The 17,086-nt window shown below is 38.1% G+C and overlaps 1 protein-coding gene across 1 annotated transcript; it reads left to right on the forward strand.

Moving 5' to 3' along the window:
- Positions 1-6,706: 6,706 nt before the first annotated feature.
- LOC125211430 (actin cytoskeleton-regulatory complex protein pan1-like) lies at positions 6,707-15,178 on the forward strand. Its single transcript, XM_048111212.1, has 13 exons — positions 6,707-7,205; positions 8,174-9,236; positions 9,888-10,106; positions 10,188-10,405; positions 11,467-11,541; positions 11,780-11,851; positions 11,933-12,031; positions 12,143-12,208; positions 12,284-12,398; positions 13,158-13,226; positions 13,379-13,718; positions 13,892-14,012; positions 14,110-15,178. Exons 1-13 carry the CDS (start codon positions 7,065-7,067, stop codon positions 14,863-14,865), a joined length of 3,354 nt encoding a protein of 1,117 aa, XP_047967169.1. The 5' UTR covers positions 6,707-7,064; the 3' UTR covers positions 14,866-15,178.
- The last annotated feature ends 1,908 nt before the right edge of the window (positions 15,179-17,086 follow it).

The following is a 17,086-nucleotide window of genomic DNA, read 5'->3' on the forward strand; positions in this document are numbered from 1 at the left end:
GTGGGACGATCACCCTGATTGCCTTGAAGCCGCACAATCTGTTGAAGGATTTTTTTCATACTTGTTCCACCCTCATCAATAGATTTACCCTTTCCTGCCAACATGACCATTTTCACAAGATCAACACAATATCAACACAAATATCTGTATGGAATACACCTAAACTCAACTCGAATGAGATGTAATACGAAATCACAAGATCAACACAAAATCAACGCGCAATCAATACAAATTTAGCACAAGCACAAAATCAGTAGAAGTGATTCAACACGATTAAAACAAAATCATGTATGATGAGTTTGTGCAGATCATGTTTGCTGAGTTTTTGCTGATTTTGAAACAAAATCAACCAACAAAATGTACAAAAATCAACACAATTAAAACAATGGTCTACTGAGTTTGTGCATATCATGTCTGTTGATTTTGTAACCAGTATTAAAACAATGGCCCGTTGAGTTTGTTTAATTAAACTAGTATTAAAACGATTAAAACAATATTCTACTGATTTTGTGTTGAGTTTGTAACCATTGTTACAAAATCAGCATACAAAAATGCAACAAAAGATCTATAAAAAAATCAACATCAACATAGAATCAATACAATTTCAACAAAAAATTAAAGCAAAGAAAGAATCAACGCAATTTCAACACAAAAAATCCCCAACATCAGAACAAAATAATCAACAAAGAATCAACACAGTTTCAACGAAAAAATCAACACTGATTTCAGTATTCAATTCAACATCAACAAAGAATTATTAGAAATTCAACATCAACAAAGGATCAACACAGCTTCAACAACAAATTCATGTGTTTTTTTCGAAGAATCAACACATAATCGGAATTCGCTAGATTTTTTGGCCGGAAAACAACTAACTAGCCAATAAAAAATTACAGTATTAGTGAAAACTAGGGTTTTTGCTGGAAAACTCACTGTTCGAGGATTCAGCCGCATTCCGCCCAGTTTTTCGCTGCCCATAACTCATTGCAATTTGCTCCTTCGTGTCGCCGCTACTGCTTGGAATAACTATGGTGTCGCTGCAGATTATCGCCGATGAGGGTTGAGAGAATCCAAAACGTCAAAAGTTGGAATGAGGGGGGAATTGAAATGGTTTAATTAAATGTGAATAGTGGAAGGAGAGAAGACGAGGGATCCGAGATTACACAATCTTTCTATTATTAAATGATTAATCATAGTATGAAAAATGTCCAATACACCCTCTGTTGATAGATTCATAGAAGTTATTGACATTTTAATCTGGAAATATCTTAAGCGTTGATCTATTATATTTTGTGGCTAGGATTAAAGTTTTGAGTTTGTATTAGATATATGGTTTTCATTATATCACTAACTTATCTTCCATTCCATCATTTTTTTTTCTCCTTTTATTTTTTTCATTCGTCGCGAGACGGAGAATCCTAGGAATCCATACATCCAAACAAGAGAGCCCAAGGAATCCAAACAAGAGAGGATTGAAGACGCTCTTTATCTCATCCAACTTTATATTCGTCCACTGTGGTATTTGTATTTAGAGATTTTATTTATAAAGTCACGTGTAACAAATTTTCTAGATTACTCCTAGTTTGTAGGAGGAATTGTTTTGAACTTTATTTATCCAGATGATGAATTTCTCATTTCTTTAGCTACTTTTGAATACAATAGTTAGACATGCCCAAGGTTCGTAAACCGGCGGTTCCGGTTCCAGTTTCGGGAAAATTGGAACCGGAACCAAACCGCGAGGCTTTTAGACGGTTCCAATTTCGGTTCAAAAACCAGCGGTTCCGGTTCTGGTTCCGAACCACCGGTTTTCGTACGGTTCATCGCGGTTTCGGTTCGGTTCGGCGGTTCCGGCGGGTTTTTCTTTTTTTTTTTTGCTATGTTATCTTGAATTTTGGATTTATACAATAAATTGGAACAAGACAATGGATAATTTAAATTGAAATAAGACGAATAAGGTATAAATCATATCAATTTTATTGAATTTGAGTTGTAACGGACAACAATATATTACAATTGTCAATACAAATACAACAATGTGATATAATTTACAAGTGTAGTCGGAACATAAATAAAAAAAAAAAACTATGAAATTGGGGGAAAAGGAAAAAATTGAAAAGGGCTTGAGCTCAACTTAAACTTTCAAAGTTAAACTTTTCAAATTTAAGTTGAGTTGCCTACGTATCCACAATTTTATTGAAGAATCAAAGCCCACGTAGTTTTCTTACCTTGCTTACCTTTTTGGTCAGCCGTGCTCGCCGTTCACCGCCCCCCGTCATTGATATTATTGAGCGCCCTCGCTTCCGACCTCATCATCGGTGGAAAACTCTTCACCATCACTCTCTACACGGAAGTCGAAATCCGACTCTTGTGCTCTCAAGTCCGCCTTTGCCCAATCATCAAGTAACATAGTGGCTTCCATGTTTTTGGCGGAGAGATTGCTCCTTTTGTCGTCTAGGACACAACCGCCGACACTAAAAGCTTGCTCCACGGCGACGGTGGAAGTGGGAACGGTGAAAATCTCCTTAGCCATTATCGAGAGTATCGGAAACTCTTTGTCATATGTCCCCTACCAATCAAGGACGTCAATTTGTTGAGTAGGAGGACCTGCATTTTGAAAAATAGAGCGCGATTCCAAATATATATCTAACTCACTAGTAGCTCTAGTCCTATTGGTTGTAGCACCGTATAGATCTTGCAATTATGATACTACATCGGGAGCAATCATGACATTGTTATAGTTCCCGCTACCAAAATCAAATGTCGACGGACTAGGAAGAGCACGTACCTGGTGAATGGTGTTATACCACATTTCATATCCCGCGTAGAGAGCACGAAGTGCACTATCTAACCTTAGTTTGATTTCTTCAACATTCGGAAGATTTAGTTCGAAGCCTTCTCCTCTTGTCAAGCCCATTTCGCGAAGTTGAGAAAAATCCAAATCGTGCAAACAACCATAGTACATGTCTAAAATTTTATGCATACCATGCAACTTCCACTTTGGATCCAAGCATTTTGCAATAAAAAACACATTTGGAATAAGTGCAAAATATTTCAACCATTTTTCCACCATATAAAACAAAATAGCCTTCAACTCTATGAATTGAGTATTTTTCACACATGTTTTAAAACCAATTGCCACATACATGCAATGCTCCAAAACACGCACGAAAGTAGGATAATAAACACCGGACAACTCAACAGTGGCATTTTTGAAAGCTTGAAATAATCGAAACAAATCCATGCTATGGTCCCAACAAGAGGGTATCAAAAGCAAATCTGAAGGAACATACGTGCAAGTTCTAAAAAAATCACGTAAATATTCAATGTGGTTCAAGGTCGACTCCAACATATCGTACGTCGAGTTCCAACGAGTTGAAACATCCAAACGAAAATTGGTGTACCTGCACTGCTTGCTATGACAATATTTCTTTCAAGCTCTACCAATAGAAGCTTTGTTATGAATCAACTTAACAGCAGTTCTAATAGGATCAACATACTTTTGCCACAAATCAATCGCATCTTGAACACACAAATTCAAAATATGAGCAATTGAAAATTTTTTTTTGATCAATTGAGCGATTGCTTGTGCAGTGTGTGGTGCGGGAAATTCCCAAAATGCAATCAAACGTTTGTTCAAAGTACAACTATGATCAACGAAATGCATAGTGATGCCCATATATGAATTTTTGCAAAAACAATCAGTCCACACATCAGAGCAAATCGAAACTTTATGACCCAAGTTAACAATAAACGTACCTAATTGCGCCTTCTTTTCCATGCATTGTCTAACAACAACTCGAGTCATAGAAGTTCGACTCAATTTTCTTGCAGCAGCATTATAAACTTGTCGCATACTCGACTCATAAGCATCGTTATCAAAAGCATTGAACGGAAGATGTTTCATCACAGCAAATCTAGATATCACATTAAGAGCATTTTTGTGATCATATTTTAAAAGAGTATTGCTACACATACCTGATGTTTGGGATGAACCCGTCCCACTCCCGATCCCGACTCCATGTTGAAAGTTGAGTTGAGTTTGGGTTGGAGCGATACCAAACTCGACCGGATGCGCTTTCTCCATGTGACGGGTAAATGTACCATATCCTCCACCCTTTCGTAATATGTATACGTTTTCACAATAGTTGCAATACACATTATAAGTGCCCGGATCGGTAGTATCTAGTACCTTCTTGAAATGTTTCACCATGATGTTTGAGGTTAAAGACCTTTCAGTTGGTTTAGGAGGTTGAGGAGGGTGTCCACGACCACGACCACGACGACTCCTTGGTGGTGGTGGGGGTATTTCTTCTTGTTGTTCCTCTTCCGCCTCCTCCTCCTCGTCATCATCATCATCGTCATCAAGATTCACCAGAGTTGGAATTTGTTGAGAATAGGCACCGGGACCGGGAGCACCACTACCACTACCAACATAAGCATCGCCACCATATCCACGTCCGCCTTGGGATTGAGCGCGGGAGAGAGCAATAGCATTGGCCATATCTTGCTCTTCTCGATTCTACAAAATAATATTTGTAGTGTAAATATCAAATAACATTATGAACAATAATGTAATGTAATTCATAATTAATAATATTAGTAGATAATGAATATTAACCTGCCACATATCCATGTTCCTTTGAGAAATCTCATCAATAACGGATTTTCGACTAGGCCTCTTGGACTTTCCTTTTCCCTTATCAATACGACCTTCTCGGGATGACATCTTGATAGTTTATGGATAATGGAATTATAGTAGAAATATGGACTTATTTTTTTTTTAATTTTTTTTAGCGATTGAGAAAGACAACTTATAGAACTATAGTGTATAGTAATAGAACAAGTATAACAAATAGCACAATGATTATGAGAGTAGCACTTGAATAATTGAAAGCACAAATAGCACAATGAGAAATGGGAGACAAAGAGAGAGAATTGAGAGATTGAAGAGAGAAACTCTTATTAACACAAGAGTGGGGTAAATGTAAGTGAGGATAGATGGGGGTATTTATATATAAAAATTGGGGGGAATTGGATAAATTTGAATTCAAATTTCGAATTAAAATAAAAAATAAAAAAAAATGCTGAAAAACCGGTCAAAAACCGCCGGGAACCGCTGGTTTTACCACCAAAACCGCCGGTTTGGTCAACAAACCGTCTGCAAAACGACCTCACCACCTACCTTGAACCATCCCATCGTGTCAGCCTCGTGTTCCGCTCCAAACCGTTAAACCGCCGGTTCGGCGGTTAACCGCCGATTTTCACGGTTTTAGGCGGTTAACCGCCGGTTTTGGTCAATAAACCGTCTGAAAAAGCTGAATCACGGCTGCAAAGCTGCATGCCTTGAACGCCACGCCGGAACCGTGAAACCGCCGGTTAACCGGCGGTTCGGAACCGTCCGGAACCGGCGGCTCGGCGGCGGTTTCGGTTCTTAAAATTTGGAACCGAAACGGCCCGCGGTTCAAATTCCGGCAGTTTCGGTTCAAGAAAAAAGTGACGGTTCCGGTTCGGCGGTTAATCGCCGGAACCGAAAACCTTGGGCATGTCTAACAATAGTAGCCTTTATTCTGATGTATGTTTAACTCAGGTAAGGAGCAGACATAGTTAAGAAACTTTAGGTTAAACTATTTAGGAGATGATTTAAGGGTGAATCAAGGTTGTTTACATGTTTTAGAAATTATTTCATAATCTATAAAGCCACCTGCGGGGGTGAAAGGTTAGTGAGTAGAGACTTTGAGACATATTCAACTTATCTTAATCATACAATCCTTTGTAGGTATTCAACTACGAATGGGTGTAAAATAAACAAGGCCATTAATTGACTAGATTGTATTAGGAACGAGACAAGTGAAATAGGTTGAAACAATACTGAATCGAGTTAGGAGTAGCTCTTGTCCATTCAGTGATATGTGTGTATTACTTTTATTGCTTTAATTTTACTTTATTTTAACTCCTCAGCTTATTTCTGTTTTTTTTATCATTTTTTAGTCTTTATATAAAAACTTTTCACCCGAATCGCATTCCTATGAATTCGATTGACACTGTTCTCTTGCAATTTATAATTATTTAAAGATATTTATTGCTTTTGTTTGATATCTATTCTTATATATTTTCAATAAATCTTAATGAAATGAAAAAAAGATAATTAAAAAATAACAAAATAAAAAAAAAATCGATTTAAAATGTTTTTATATGTCGCCACAATATGAAAAATAAATAACACTAATCAATTAGTACAACCTAGTTAATCTTGTAAAGATTCAAGCTTATATAATTACTAATACTATACCATCAAATACTAACCATGCTTGATATGATGGAATGGAATAAGGGTGAAATGGAATGGAGGTTTAAATGAAATGAAGATAAGAATGAAATATCAGTTCTTGGATTTCCTTTGTATTTTCATTCATTTACTTATTCATTCTATCACACCAAGCAAATGAATAGAATAGAAGTAGGAATCACATTCTATTCTACTCTTCCATTCCGTCATACCAAGTAGCTCCTAGTAGTTGCCAATGCGAATTTGATCACAGAAAGAAAGGGCGTAAATAAAAATATATTGACATCGTAATTATAGCACATTGTGTGTGTACAGAAGTGATTTATACTACTATTAATGATAATTGATTTCATAAATTTTAAAAGGAACAGTATTAAATTAAATAAAAAAAAGTAAAGTAAAGAACATCTGGAAATCGAAATTATCATTCGGTGAGAGAAACAATCATTTTTCCCCAATCTATCTCCCCCTACCCTCTCTCGATTCTCCCATCACTCCATTTTCTCCGACGCTTTTAGATTCTTCCACGGCGCCGCCGCCATCGCCGCCGAACCGGAGGTTCACCACACGCAATTCAATTCTTCCAGTCGATGCACTCTGCTGTTCAGCTTCGCACCCCACACCAAACCACTATCCATACCTAAAACCTAATCTGTAGATCCCGCTGCCTGCATCACCGTGCATCTGACGTTAGCATGCTTTGCGGTTAAATTCGATCTGTGCATTGATTCATCGATCGGATTCGTAGGCGTCGCGATTCTCTTTGGAATTGAGGGAAATGGCGGGGCAGAATCCGAATATGGATCAGTTTGAGGCGTATTTCCAGAGAGCCGATGTGGATCGGGATGGGCGGATTAGTGGGATTGAGGCCGTTAATTTTCTCCAAGCTTCAAATTTGCCCAGACAAGTCCTTGCTCAGGTTCCACTATTTTTTGGTTTTCTATCTATTTTATCCTTGTCGGTGTTCCATTTTCTGGGTAGGAAATTAGTTTCTTCTGGTCGTTACTCGATGATGAGATGAGTTGCTATAACCACTGTACTATTCTTTACGATCAGTCACCAACTTGCCATCTTAAGATGATTACTAAGTGATATGTTGGTTTTCCACTCTTATCACTGGCTAATTTAGTTCAAGATGCGGGTAGAGTGTCTGGTGGTGCTGAGTTTTCCTTAATTGACGGCTAGTTGCTTAGTAATTAGAAGGTCAAAGCATTTTTGCGGTTAAGTTTTTAGGTAAATATCTCTATAACTTATAGTAATTGGATGAGTTGTAAGAAAATCCAAGTTGCTTAAAAAGCCGAGCAGGTTTTTCGCTTTTAGGCTGATCTTTGCTAAATAGCTCCATAAACTCAGTTGTGAAGTTTAACTTCGCTGTTCCCTTGAGGATTTAGACCATCTTAACTTTGTACGAGACAGCTGAAACAGTTGATCTGCGAGGATCTGAAGGTCAAACTCCATTGTCAGTTTGGTTTCTGTTGTTCAAGCTTAATCATCTGTGGGATCTAGAATGAGAGCATAAGTCTTAGTCTCATCGTTTTAAAGTTGGATGGGAGTAGGTCTGAATGGTTCTCTGCCTTTTCTGTTTGTTGATTAATGTGTTTGTTTTGGGTGCATGTGTTAATTTTCAATGATGTTTTTGACAATAAATAGCTTTAATGAGATTTATGCATGTCACCGAAAATTGTCCATATGTTGATGAGTGTTTTCAAACTTGTTTCTAGTGATCTTGCTGTTCTTATTCGAATGGAAGAGCTATATATTGCTTTAGCAAGAACAGTTGTTACAATCAGACTGTCATGCAAATACCTTAATCTGTTGCAACTACAGCAATGTGCCCTTTGGAAATGTTTTGTATAATGGATACTAAATGATCATTCTTTTGTGCAGATATGGACATTTGCTGATAAAAATCGACTTGGTTTCCTGGGCCGTCAAGAGTTTTATAATGCTCTTAAACTTGTTACAGTTGCTCAAAGCAAGCGAGATTTGACCAAAGAAGTTGTGGAGGCTGCCTTAAATGGTCCAGCTGCATCCAAAATTCCTCCTCCTCAGATAAATCTTGGGCTACTGATTCCTCAGCCAAATGCAAGGGCAAATCCATCTCCTGTACAATTGGCTGGCTCTTCATCCCCTATGCCAGGTATCAGTGTAAGTGGCCAGCAGGCACTTCTAACTCAGCCAAACCAAGTGATGAGGCCTCCTCAGCCTTTGCCTCCTAGTTCTGGATTCCAATCTCATCCAATTGTTGCAACCCATGGTATGCCTGAGACTGGTTTGATAACCACATCTCCTCCTACTAATTCGTTCGATTCTCTTGGTGGGAGTGTAAATGGCTCCCAAGCTGGAATTTCTTCTCAAGGAAACAACAGAAACTTGATTCCTTCTGCAACTCAGGGTGTCTTTGGCCAAACAGTGTCACCTATGACTCAACCAAAAGCACCAGAGATCAGTGGGTCACTACAATCTGCTTCCCCCACCCTTTCAACAGCAGGAAATGGTTTACCGTCAGACTCGGTGTTTGGAGATGTGTTCTCTGCAGCATCTTCTCAACCACCACAGAACTCCTCTGGACCTGCATATCCAACAAGTAGCGGACCTGTCTCATCTATGGGGAATTCAGTGTTGTCTAGAGACCAGCCTTCAGTTAAGCCAAGTGGTGTTTCTCAACCTCCAACTACTCAAGCTCAACAAGTCCAGTCCGCTGGAAAAGCAAGCCAGCATGTTTCGGCACATAAACCTCCTCTGTTTCCACCTGCAGCTGGCCATCATCCACCTGCAGCTGGGCACCATCCTCCTGCAGCTGGACAATCTAAGGGTCCTTGGCCAAGAATAACCCAGTCTGATGTTCAGAAGTATGGCAAGGTGTTTGTACAAGTTGACACTGACAGAGATGGGAAAATTACTGGTGACCAAGCACGCAAATTATTCTTGAGTTGGAAGTTACCTCGAGGTAAGCTCTAAAATATTTAAATCAGAAACCCTGAACCCTTCAAATCTTATCAAATCTTCTTTTTCTAAAATAACTCAAATCATTATTAATGCTGAATCTTTTCACCTAAATCTGATCCTAATCCATTCAAATCACCAAAAACAAAAATAAAACCGTTGCAAAAAAAAAAAATAGAAAAAAAAATGAAACCATTGCAGCTCCTCCTCTTGTCAAGACATTAATTATTCCTCATTATCCTCTCAATTATTTCTTCCTTCTTCTACTCTAGTTCTTTTTTAGTATAGCAAGAATAGAAGGTTTCTAATCTGTTGGTGGACTATCTATGCCTCACTCAGTGAGTAACTGATTTTATCCAATTTGGGAGATTTGACTAGTACTAAAAGAGTAAAAGGTAAAACCGTGCTCAAATGGTTAAAAGGGTATAGTCCGGTGGAAGATCTATTTTCCCTGCCTTGTGCTGGTCCCTTTGGTGTGAAAGAATGAAGTCTCAAACTTAGGTGGTTTGTTATTAATGGTATTTGCTGGATGGATCTTATGATTGCTTGTAATCTTTGTAAAAAGCATGTCGCCATTAAAAGTTTAAAACTATATGCTATCACGGCTGCCTCTTACCAGTTTTCCTGATATGGATTGTTGTATTTGTTTTGTTAGAGGTCTTAAAACAGGTCTGGGACTTGTCTGATGAAGACAATGACAGTATGCTTTCTTTGAGGGAATTCTGTGTTGCTCTCTATTTGATGGAACGGTACAGGGAAGGGCGCCATCTTCCTACAGTGCTTCCTCACTCTTTTATATTAGATGAGACATTGTTTTCTGCCCCTAGTCAACCTACTGCTGTGCACGGTGTTACATCATTCAGACCACCTTCTGGTTGACATTTTATTCTGTTCATTAACAACATGTACATCGACAAATGGTTTACTTGACTAATGTCAATCTATTCTATGTAAGGTTTTCAACAACCCCAAGGGTCTAGCAACGCAAGAGCTATGCCTTCTACTGGTCCCGGAAGGCCACCACGCCCAGTGCCTGTTCCCCACCCTGATGAGCCCATTCAACAAAAGGCTAAAGTACCGGAGCTGGAGAAGCATCTCTTAGACCAGCTTAGCTCAGAGGAGCAAAATGCATTGAACAAAAAGTTTGAGGAGGCAAAGGATGCTGAGAAAAAGGTTACTTATTTTACGCCGCACTTCTTCTTTTTCCAGAAATTCATTCTTGTTTTGGATACTAAATTTGATCTTGTTGTGGTTTTTGTGTTTAAATGATTTGGTTACAATACTGGACAGAGAAGTTATACTAGTATAGTCTCATAGATTGAAATTGTGTATGCATGTGCCATGTATATCTGGACTATCTCTTCTATCCCAACCTATCCCTTTCATGCTTATTTTCTCCCTTGCTCTTATTCTTGTTGAAGTCACACTTCAATAATATGGTGCGGTCAATACACAGAACTTGTAAATCAACTTTTGTGAAGTGACACTTAGAGATCAAAGCAGAATGCTTTAATACTGGTCAAACTAGTATATAATTTGCTTCTTATTTTAATTGACATTTCTTAAGTGATTTTGAATTGACTAGTTACAATACACAAAACTTGTAAATCAACATTTATGAAGTGTGACACTGAGTTCAAAGCAGAATGCTTTAATGCTGGTCAAACTAATATATAATTTGCTCCTTATTTTTATCGACATTTCTTCAGTGATTTTGAATTGTCTAATTACTCATTGCTGTTGGAGCATTTTTTTTGAACTCATGTCATGTAGCATTTTTTTTTTATCATGAAACTGCTTGTTGTTGCAGCTGTTTCTCACACATCATGTGTCTTTTGTTATTGGTCACTATTTTTAGACCAAAGAATTCAACGCATTTAACTATTTATCAAAGTAACTTTAGTAGAGTAGCAAAATATAATTTGAACATTTGTTTTACAACAAAACAATATGTTAAAATAAAAATAAGGATTACAAGGGGATGAGAAATCCCCAAGCCTGAAATTAACCTAAGTACATACACAATTCAATCCTTAATATCTGATGCAAAATAGGCTGTTATCTTTCACTTTGCCAGCATTATCTTTTGTACAATGGAGCATTTTCTTTCTCTTAGGCTTGTAGTTGAACTTGAGGGCAATATGATCAAACCAAAGAGCAGAGAATCTGATATCAGTTTTCTCCCCTTTACTTTGGAACCCTTAATTTTTTGACATGCAATCTCTTCTATACAGGTGGTAGAGCTGGAGAAGGATATTCTGGAGGCTAAACAGAAAGTTCAGTTCTACCATGCTAAGATGCAAGAACTTGTGAGTTCTTTGTTCATTTATGAGAATGAAAAGGCATAAAGACACAAATTTTGTGTTGGATATACACATGTCAATTTTTTATCTCAAAAGTTATCTTGAGCTTTTACATGCCATTTCTTTGTTCAAATTACCAATGTTTTCTCCCATTACAAAAATTCTAATAATAAGAAATTCCCATTTGATGTCTTGTGCACTTATGACATATCTGCTGCATCCCTCATGTACCATTTGATTTCAGGTCCTGTACAAAAGTCGATGTGATAATAGGTTGAATGAGATATCTGAAAAAGTTGTAGGTGACAAGAGAGAGGTATATTCTTGCATATGACTCATTCATGTCCACTTTTTATTGCTATTTGTTGACTCATTTGTCTGAGCTGTTCTTCCTCAGGCTGAGTTATTAGCGAAGAAATACGAAGAGAAGTACATGCAGGTTGGAGATGTAGCTTCCAAATTAACAATCGAAGAGGCCACATTTCGTGATATTCAGGTGACCATTGTGTTTCATTACTCTGTGATTTATAACAATGGTGTTGCCAGTTCTATGATTCTCATTCTTTTCAGATGTCTGATGATACTATTTTGGTCATTTGATATGTAGGAGAAAAAAATGGAACTGTATCGGGCAATTGTTAAATTGGACCAAGGGAATGCTGATGGTGCTCAGGTATGTACCACCTCCAATTGATTTAGTTGGGACCTGTGAGAATTTTCAGAGTAAAATATGTTCACTGTCTACCAGGATCGAGCTAATCAGGTCCAATCAGATCTTGAGGAACTAGTGAAAGCTTTGAATGAACGTTGCAAAACTTATGGATTGCGTGCAAAACCAACTTCACTCCTTGAACTTCCATTTGGTAATCACAATATATGCATGTGCCATCATCTGCATTTCTTGTTATTTGAATAATTGAAAACCACTTTATTAGCCCTAGTTTATGCAAAGTACTATGTTTTAGTACAAGTTACTACTTTGCTGTGTTATTTGTCACTGCAATCTAATTAATGTGTGGTCTCTATATCAAATCCAGGCAATTAGTTATGTGCATATCAGGTACTAAAAGCTGGAATTTAAAACTTGAAAGCATTTAATGTTTGTTATCTATAATCTGCAGCTGTACACCTTCAGTTTTCTCTATCGTTTAAACTGTTTTCTTATGTTACATGATTTTAGTGTTGACCTCTCTTTGTTGTAATGATGATGTTTTGTTTCTTGCTTTTGGTTGGTAAATTTTCTTTTATGCTTGACTTGCATAAGTGAGTCAAGCTAGTAAAGATAATCTACATTTTTTCTGTAAACTACTGTCATCTTCACAGTGCAATTGGATAAATGCCTAGGTTGCATACTTTCCACTAGTTATAGGTTTAAAGAAGTATTGATTTGGTCAGGATTCTCACACAATCATGAATATAAAGCTGCCGCTATAGTTTATACTTGGAACCCTAAATTCTGTTAACTAATCCACAAAAGACTCTGTACCTTGAGAGAAGCAAGGTAGATGGCAGCTCAACCAATTGGCTTCATTAAACTGATTCAAATAAGATATGATGAAGTTTGTCATGCTTGATAAGATATATTTTGTTTATCAATATTTCACTGCTAAGCTCATGTCCAGGTTGGCAACCTGGCATTGAAGGAACAGCAGCTGACTGGGATGAAGATTGGGATAAGTTCGAAGATGAAGGTACTTTTTGTGAAGCTAGATTCTATTGATGTTAAAAGCATTTTTGGATACTTATCAGGGTTCAGAGCTTTTTACTTTTACCTAGAAAGAGCAGAGAATTCGTTTTCGAATAATTTGCTCTTATTTGCCTCTGGTGGTGCTCATTATTGTAGGATTCACCTATGTCAAGGAGCTTACTCTTGAAGTGCAAAATGTGATTGCTCCTCCCAAACTAAAATCTGCCTTTAGAGAAAAGGTTTCTTCATTTCACAACAGCACGACTGGAAAATCACCTTCTAAGGCTGATAACAACTCAGAGTTGCCAAGTTCTGTGGAGAGAGTAACTGAGGATGACAGGCTAGAGACCAACAACTCAGAGCATACAGCAAGAACTCCACCTGACAGTCCAGCAGGAAATAATGCAGTTGCCAGCCCGTCCAAGGAATTCCGAGATTTGCGAATGAATAAGGACTTCAACATGAATGGTTCACCGCATGCATTTGACACCCAAAGGTAATGGCACTACTTGTTTCTCCATATTTTAGATTAAAAAATATTTTCCTGTCACGAATAGTCTGGCAACTTTGACATCTGAGTACCCCATCTACTAAAGGTTTTTCGATCTTTTTATTAAACTTCGTGCTCTTGTACAAGACATCCTGAAGTAACCTGCTACACAATTGCAGTGAATATGGGGCTGAATCTATATTTTCTGGGGACAAACGTTTTGATGATCAAAATTGGGGTACCTTCGATTCACATTATGATGCGGATGCAGCATGGGATTCTGTTTCTGTTGCTTCAAAGGTATGCTGGAAGAATGTTATTGTTTCAGTAGTTTTTCCAGCTTTAATTTGTTCGTTTGCTATGGCGTCTTAAGCCTTCTCTTCACATTGTTACTCAGGAAGCTGGTTCGTTGTTTGGCCCTGACGACTGGGGTCTAAACCCAATCAAAACAGGGGCCAGAGGCACAGATGGATCTCTTCCTAGGCAGGGGCCATTTTTCGATTCAGTTCCAAGCACCCCATCCAACACTGGTTTTCCAAAGCAGGGCTCATTTTTCGATTCAGTCCCCAGCACCCCATCCAACGTACCTTCTCAAAAGCAGGGGCCATTTTTTGATTCAGTTCCAAGTACTCCACTTTACAATTTAAGCTCTCCTCATGCGGACAATCTGTTTGCAAGGAATAGTCTGTTTGCAGACTCCGTGCCAACCACGCCAATGTACAACTTCAGCTCTCCGAAAAAAATTAGTGAAGGTTCAGAAGAGCAGCATTCATTTGATAGCTTCTCAAGATTTGATTCCTTCAACATGCAAGACAGTGGCCCTTTCAGTTCACGAGACTCCTTCTCCAGATTTGATTCCATGCGAAGCACTAGAGATTCTGCTGACTTTGATCAGGGATACTTCGCTCAACCAGAGACCCTCACAAGGTTCGACTCTTTCCGCAGCACTGCAGACTCTGATTATAATTTTGGGGCATTTCCTCCACAAGCGTCAATGACGAGATTTGATTCCATGAGTAGTAGCACACGGGATGCAGATTATGGCCATGGATTCGATGACACAGCTGATCCGTTCGGGTCAGATGAGCCATTTAGGTCGTCTCGTGAAGCTCAAACACCATCGAGGGACTCTGGTAGTTGGAAAGCTTTCTAGTTTCCGCAATTTTATCATTAATTTTTTTTTGTGTGTGCAATCATGTTTGCTATGGAGCTATGTTGTGTGGGAGTTCAAGTTGTAGGTGAGGCGACTTGGTTCTTCCATTTGACAGGAGCATTGAGCCGATCAGTTTTTCCTTTTTCTTTGTGTAATTACTTTATTTTGACTTGCTTTTGATTATTAGTACTAGTATTTTTTATGGTGTTGATAATAGCATATTCATTTTCAACATTTGTCAGGATTGTAAAATTTGTAACACTGTATGAGAAGTCTTTTCTTTAATGGTCAGACATTTTCAAATTTTGATGAACGTGCTTGTGTGGTTCCCTTCTCATATGTCATTGAAAAATTATGACTGTATTTATGTGGAATAGGGAGTGTATTTCTTATTTATTTGGATAATCCGCGTTTGACTTGACGTAGTATTTTATAGGAAATCTAATGAGGTTAAGATAAAAAAAAATTGATGCCAATAATGCTTAAAGGTAGGTTCACGTATCCTTGTTAACCGCCGAAGCTTAGAAGCTATCAGAACAGCATTCACAATATATTAGCTCAACCCATGACTCTATTGCAGTGTGCAAGACAGAGGGACGGCCTTGAAATCCACCCTAAGTGCGGTGCATTGCAATGGTGTATTCGGTGCCATTGTGGCTTGAGAGTTGCAACAGTCACACTGTAATTTACTTACTAAAAAAAATGCAAGGAGTGTGGTCGAATGACATGAGATTTGTCCATTCTTAACCAAATGGTTAGGGGATCGATCCTTGAGTATGGAGCAGTCTTAAATTCTTGGACTAGCTAACCCACCCATGAGGTGACTACAAATCTGCTAATACACCAAAAAAATAAAAAAATATATATCCTCTATTTATACACACTTTTGCAAATATCTTCATTTCATTTTTAAATATATTTCTCACTGATTTCTTTTCTATACCAGCCAATATATCACCCACTTTGAATCTGACGTGCATTCATTGGCATAGCTGGATCGAGTAATGATATGAATCATTCGATCACCGATCATCAGTGAAGTTTGTGCCAATCGGGCTCCAACAAATACACCACCCACTCTGAATCAGACATGCATTCATTTGCAATAGCCGGATCGAATAATGATATGAATCATTCAATCACCGCTCAGCAGTGAAGTTTGTGCCGATCAAGCTCCAACAACTGAATTCCTATCGACAAGATCATATGGGGTATCACTTTTGGCTATAATGTGATTCATCCAAAGTGGTTGATATTCGTGAAGTTGCTTAAATGTTCGACTGATCTAAACAAGGCATCATGCTCAAAGGCAAAAAGTAGTACGAAAGGACGTGAGAGGGCATTTAGTGTGTTGCAATCTCACTGAAGAAACTACTGATAGTTACTTTGTTAGAACTTTGAAGGATTTATCTCAATACAAAGTTGAAGATAGAACTACACGAATTTGGCGGAAATGCAATGAGTTCAAACTGCAAGTCTAACTCCACAAAATTTGAATGGGCATAAGTTGAGCTCTAAGCTTTAGGAGGCAGCGAAACAAGGGATCTCCATAGCAAGAGTTTGAGAAGATATAGAGGACGTCTCCCTCTTCAATAAACAACCTAGAGATCCAACATTTTTTCTAACTCTATGATTTTGCATAAATAATTAAAATAATTCTAATTCCTCCACCTCAAGTCCGAATTGAAAGACTGCTATGGAAAGATTTATCAAATTACAGAAACTAGAACAGCTAGGGCTTGCTCGGCTCGGTCACCTGACCCGAAAAAAAGGCCAATGAACACAAACATGTCTGAAAATGAATTCCTATACCAACCAAATAAAACAATAGCCACTCCTTCAAACAGACCCACTTTGCTCAACCAAGGTCTAGACTCTACGAGGAGGTTCGACTCTTTCCACAGCGCTTAACTTGGGGTCAGTGAAGCTCAAGCACCATCTGAGGTTTCATTATATTTTTGTTTGCCAAGTTGTGTGGGAGTTATAATCAACTTGGCTCAGTCCCTTATTCAATTTAGTCAATCTCAGTGCAACAAATAGATAAATATCTCAAATTCAAACATTTCTATGCTAACAAACACAACAAATAACTCAATCTTCTACTCAGTATTTGACATATTCAAGCACAGACTTTTCACCTGGGATAATGATACATAACTAAACCCTCACAGTATAAGATTGAACTACACTTTCAATCTCTCTCCTTATTATGGTGATAAGC

The sequence above is a fragment of the Salvia hispanica genome, chromosome 3 (genome assembly GCF_023119035.1).
Source record: "Salvia hispanica cultivar TCC Black 2014 chromosome 3, UniMelb_Shisp_WGS_1.0, whole genome shotgun sequence".
NCBI classification, from domain to species: Eukaryota; Viridiplantae; Streptophyta; class Magnoliopsida; order Lamiales; family Lamiaceae; genus Salvia; species Salvia hispanica.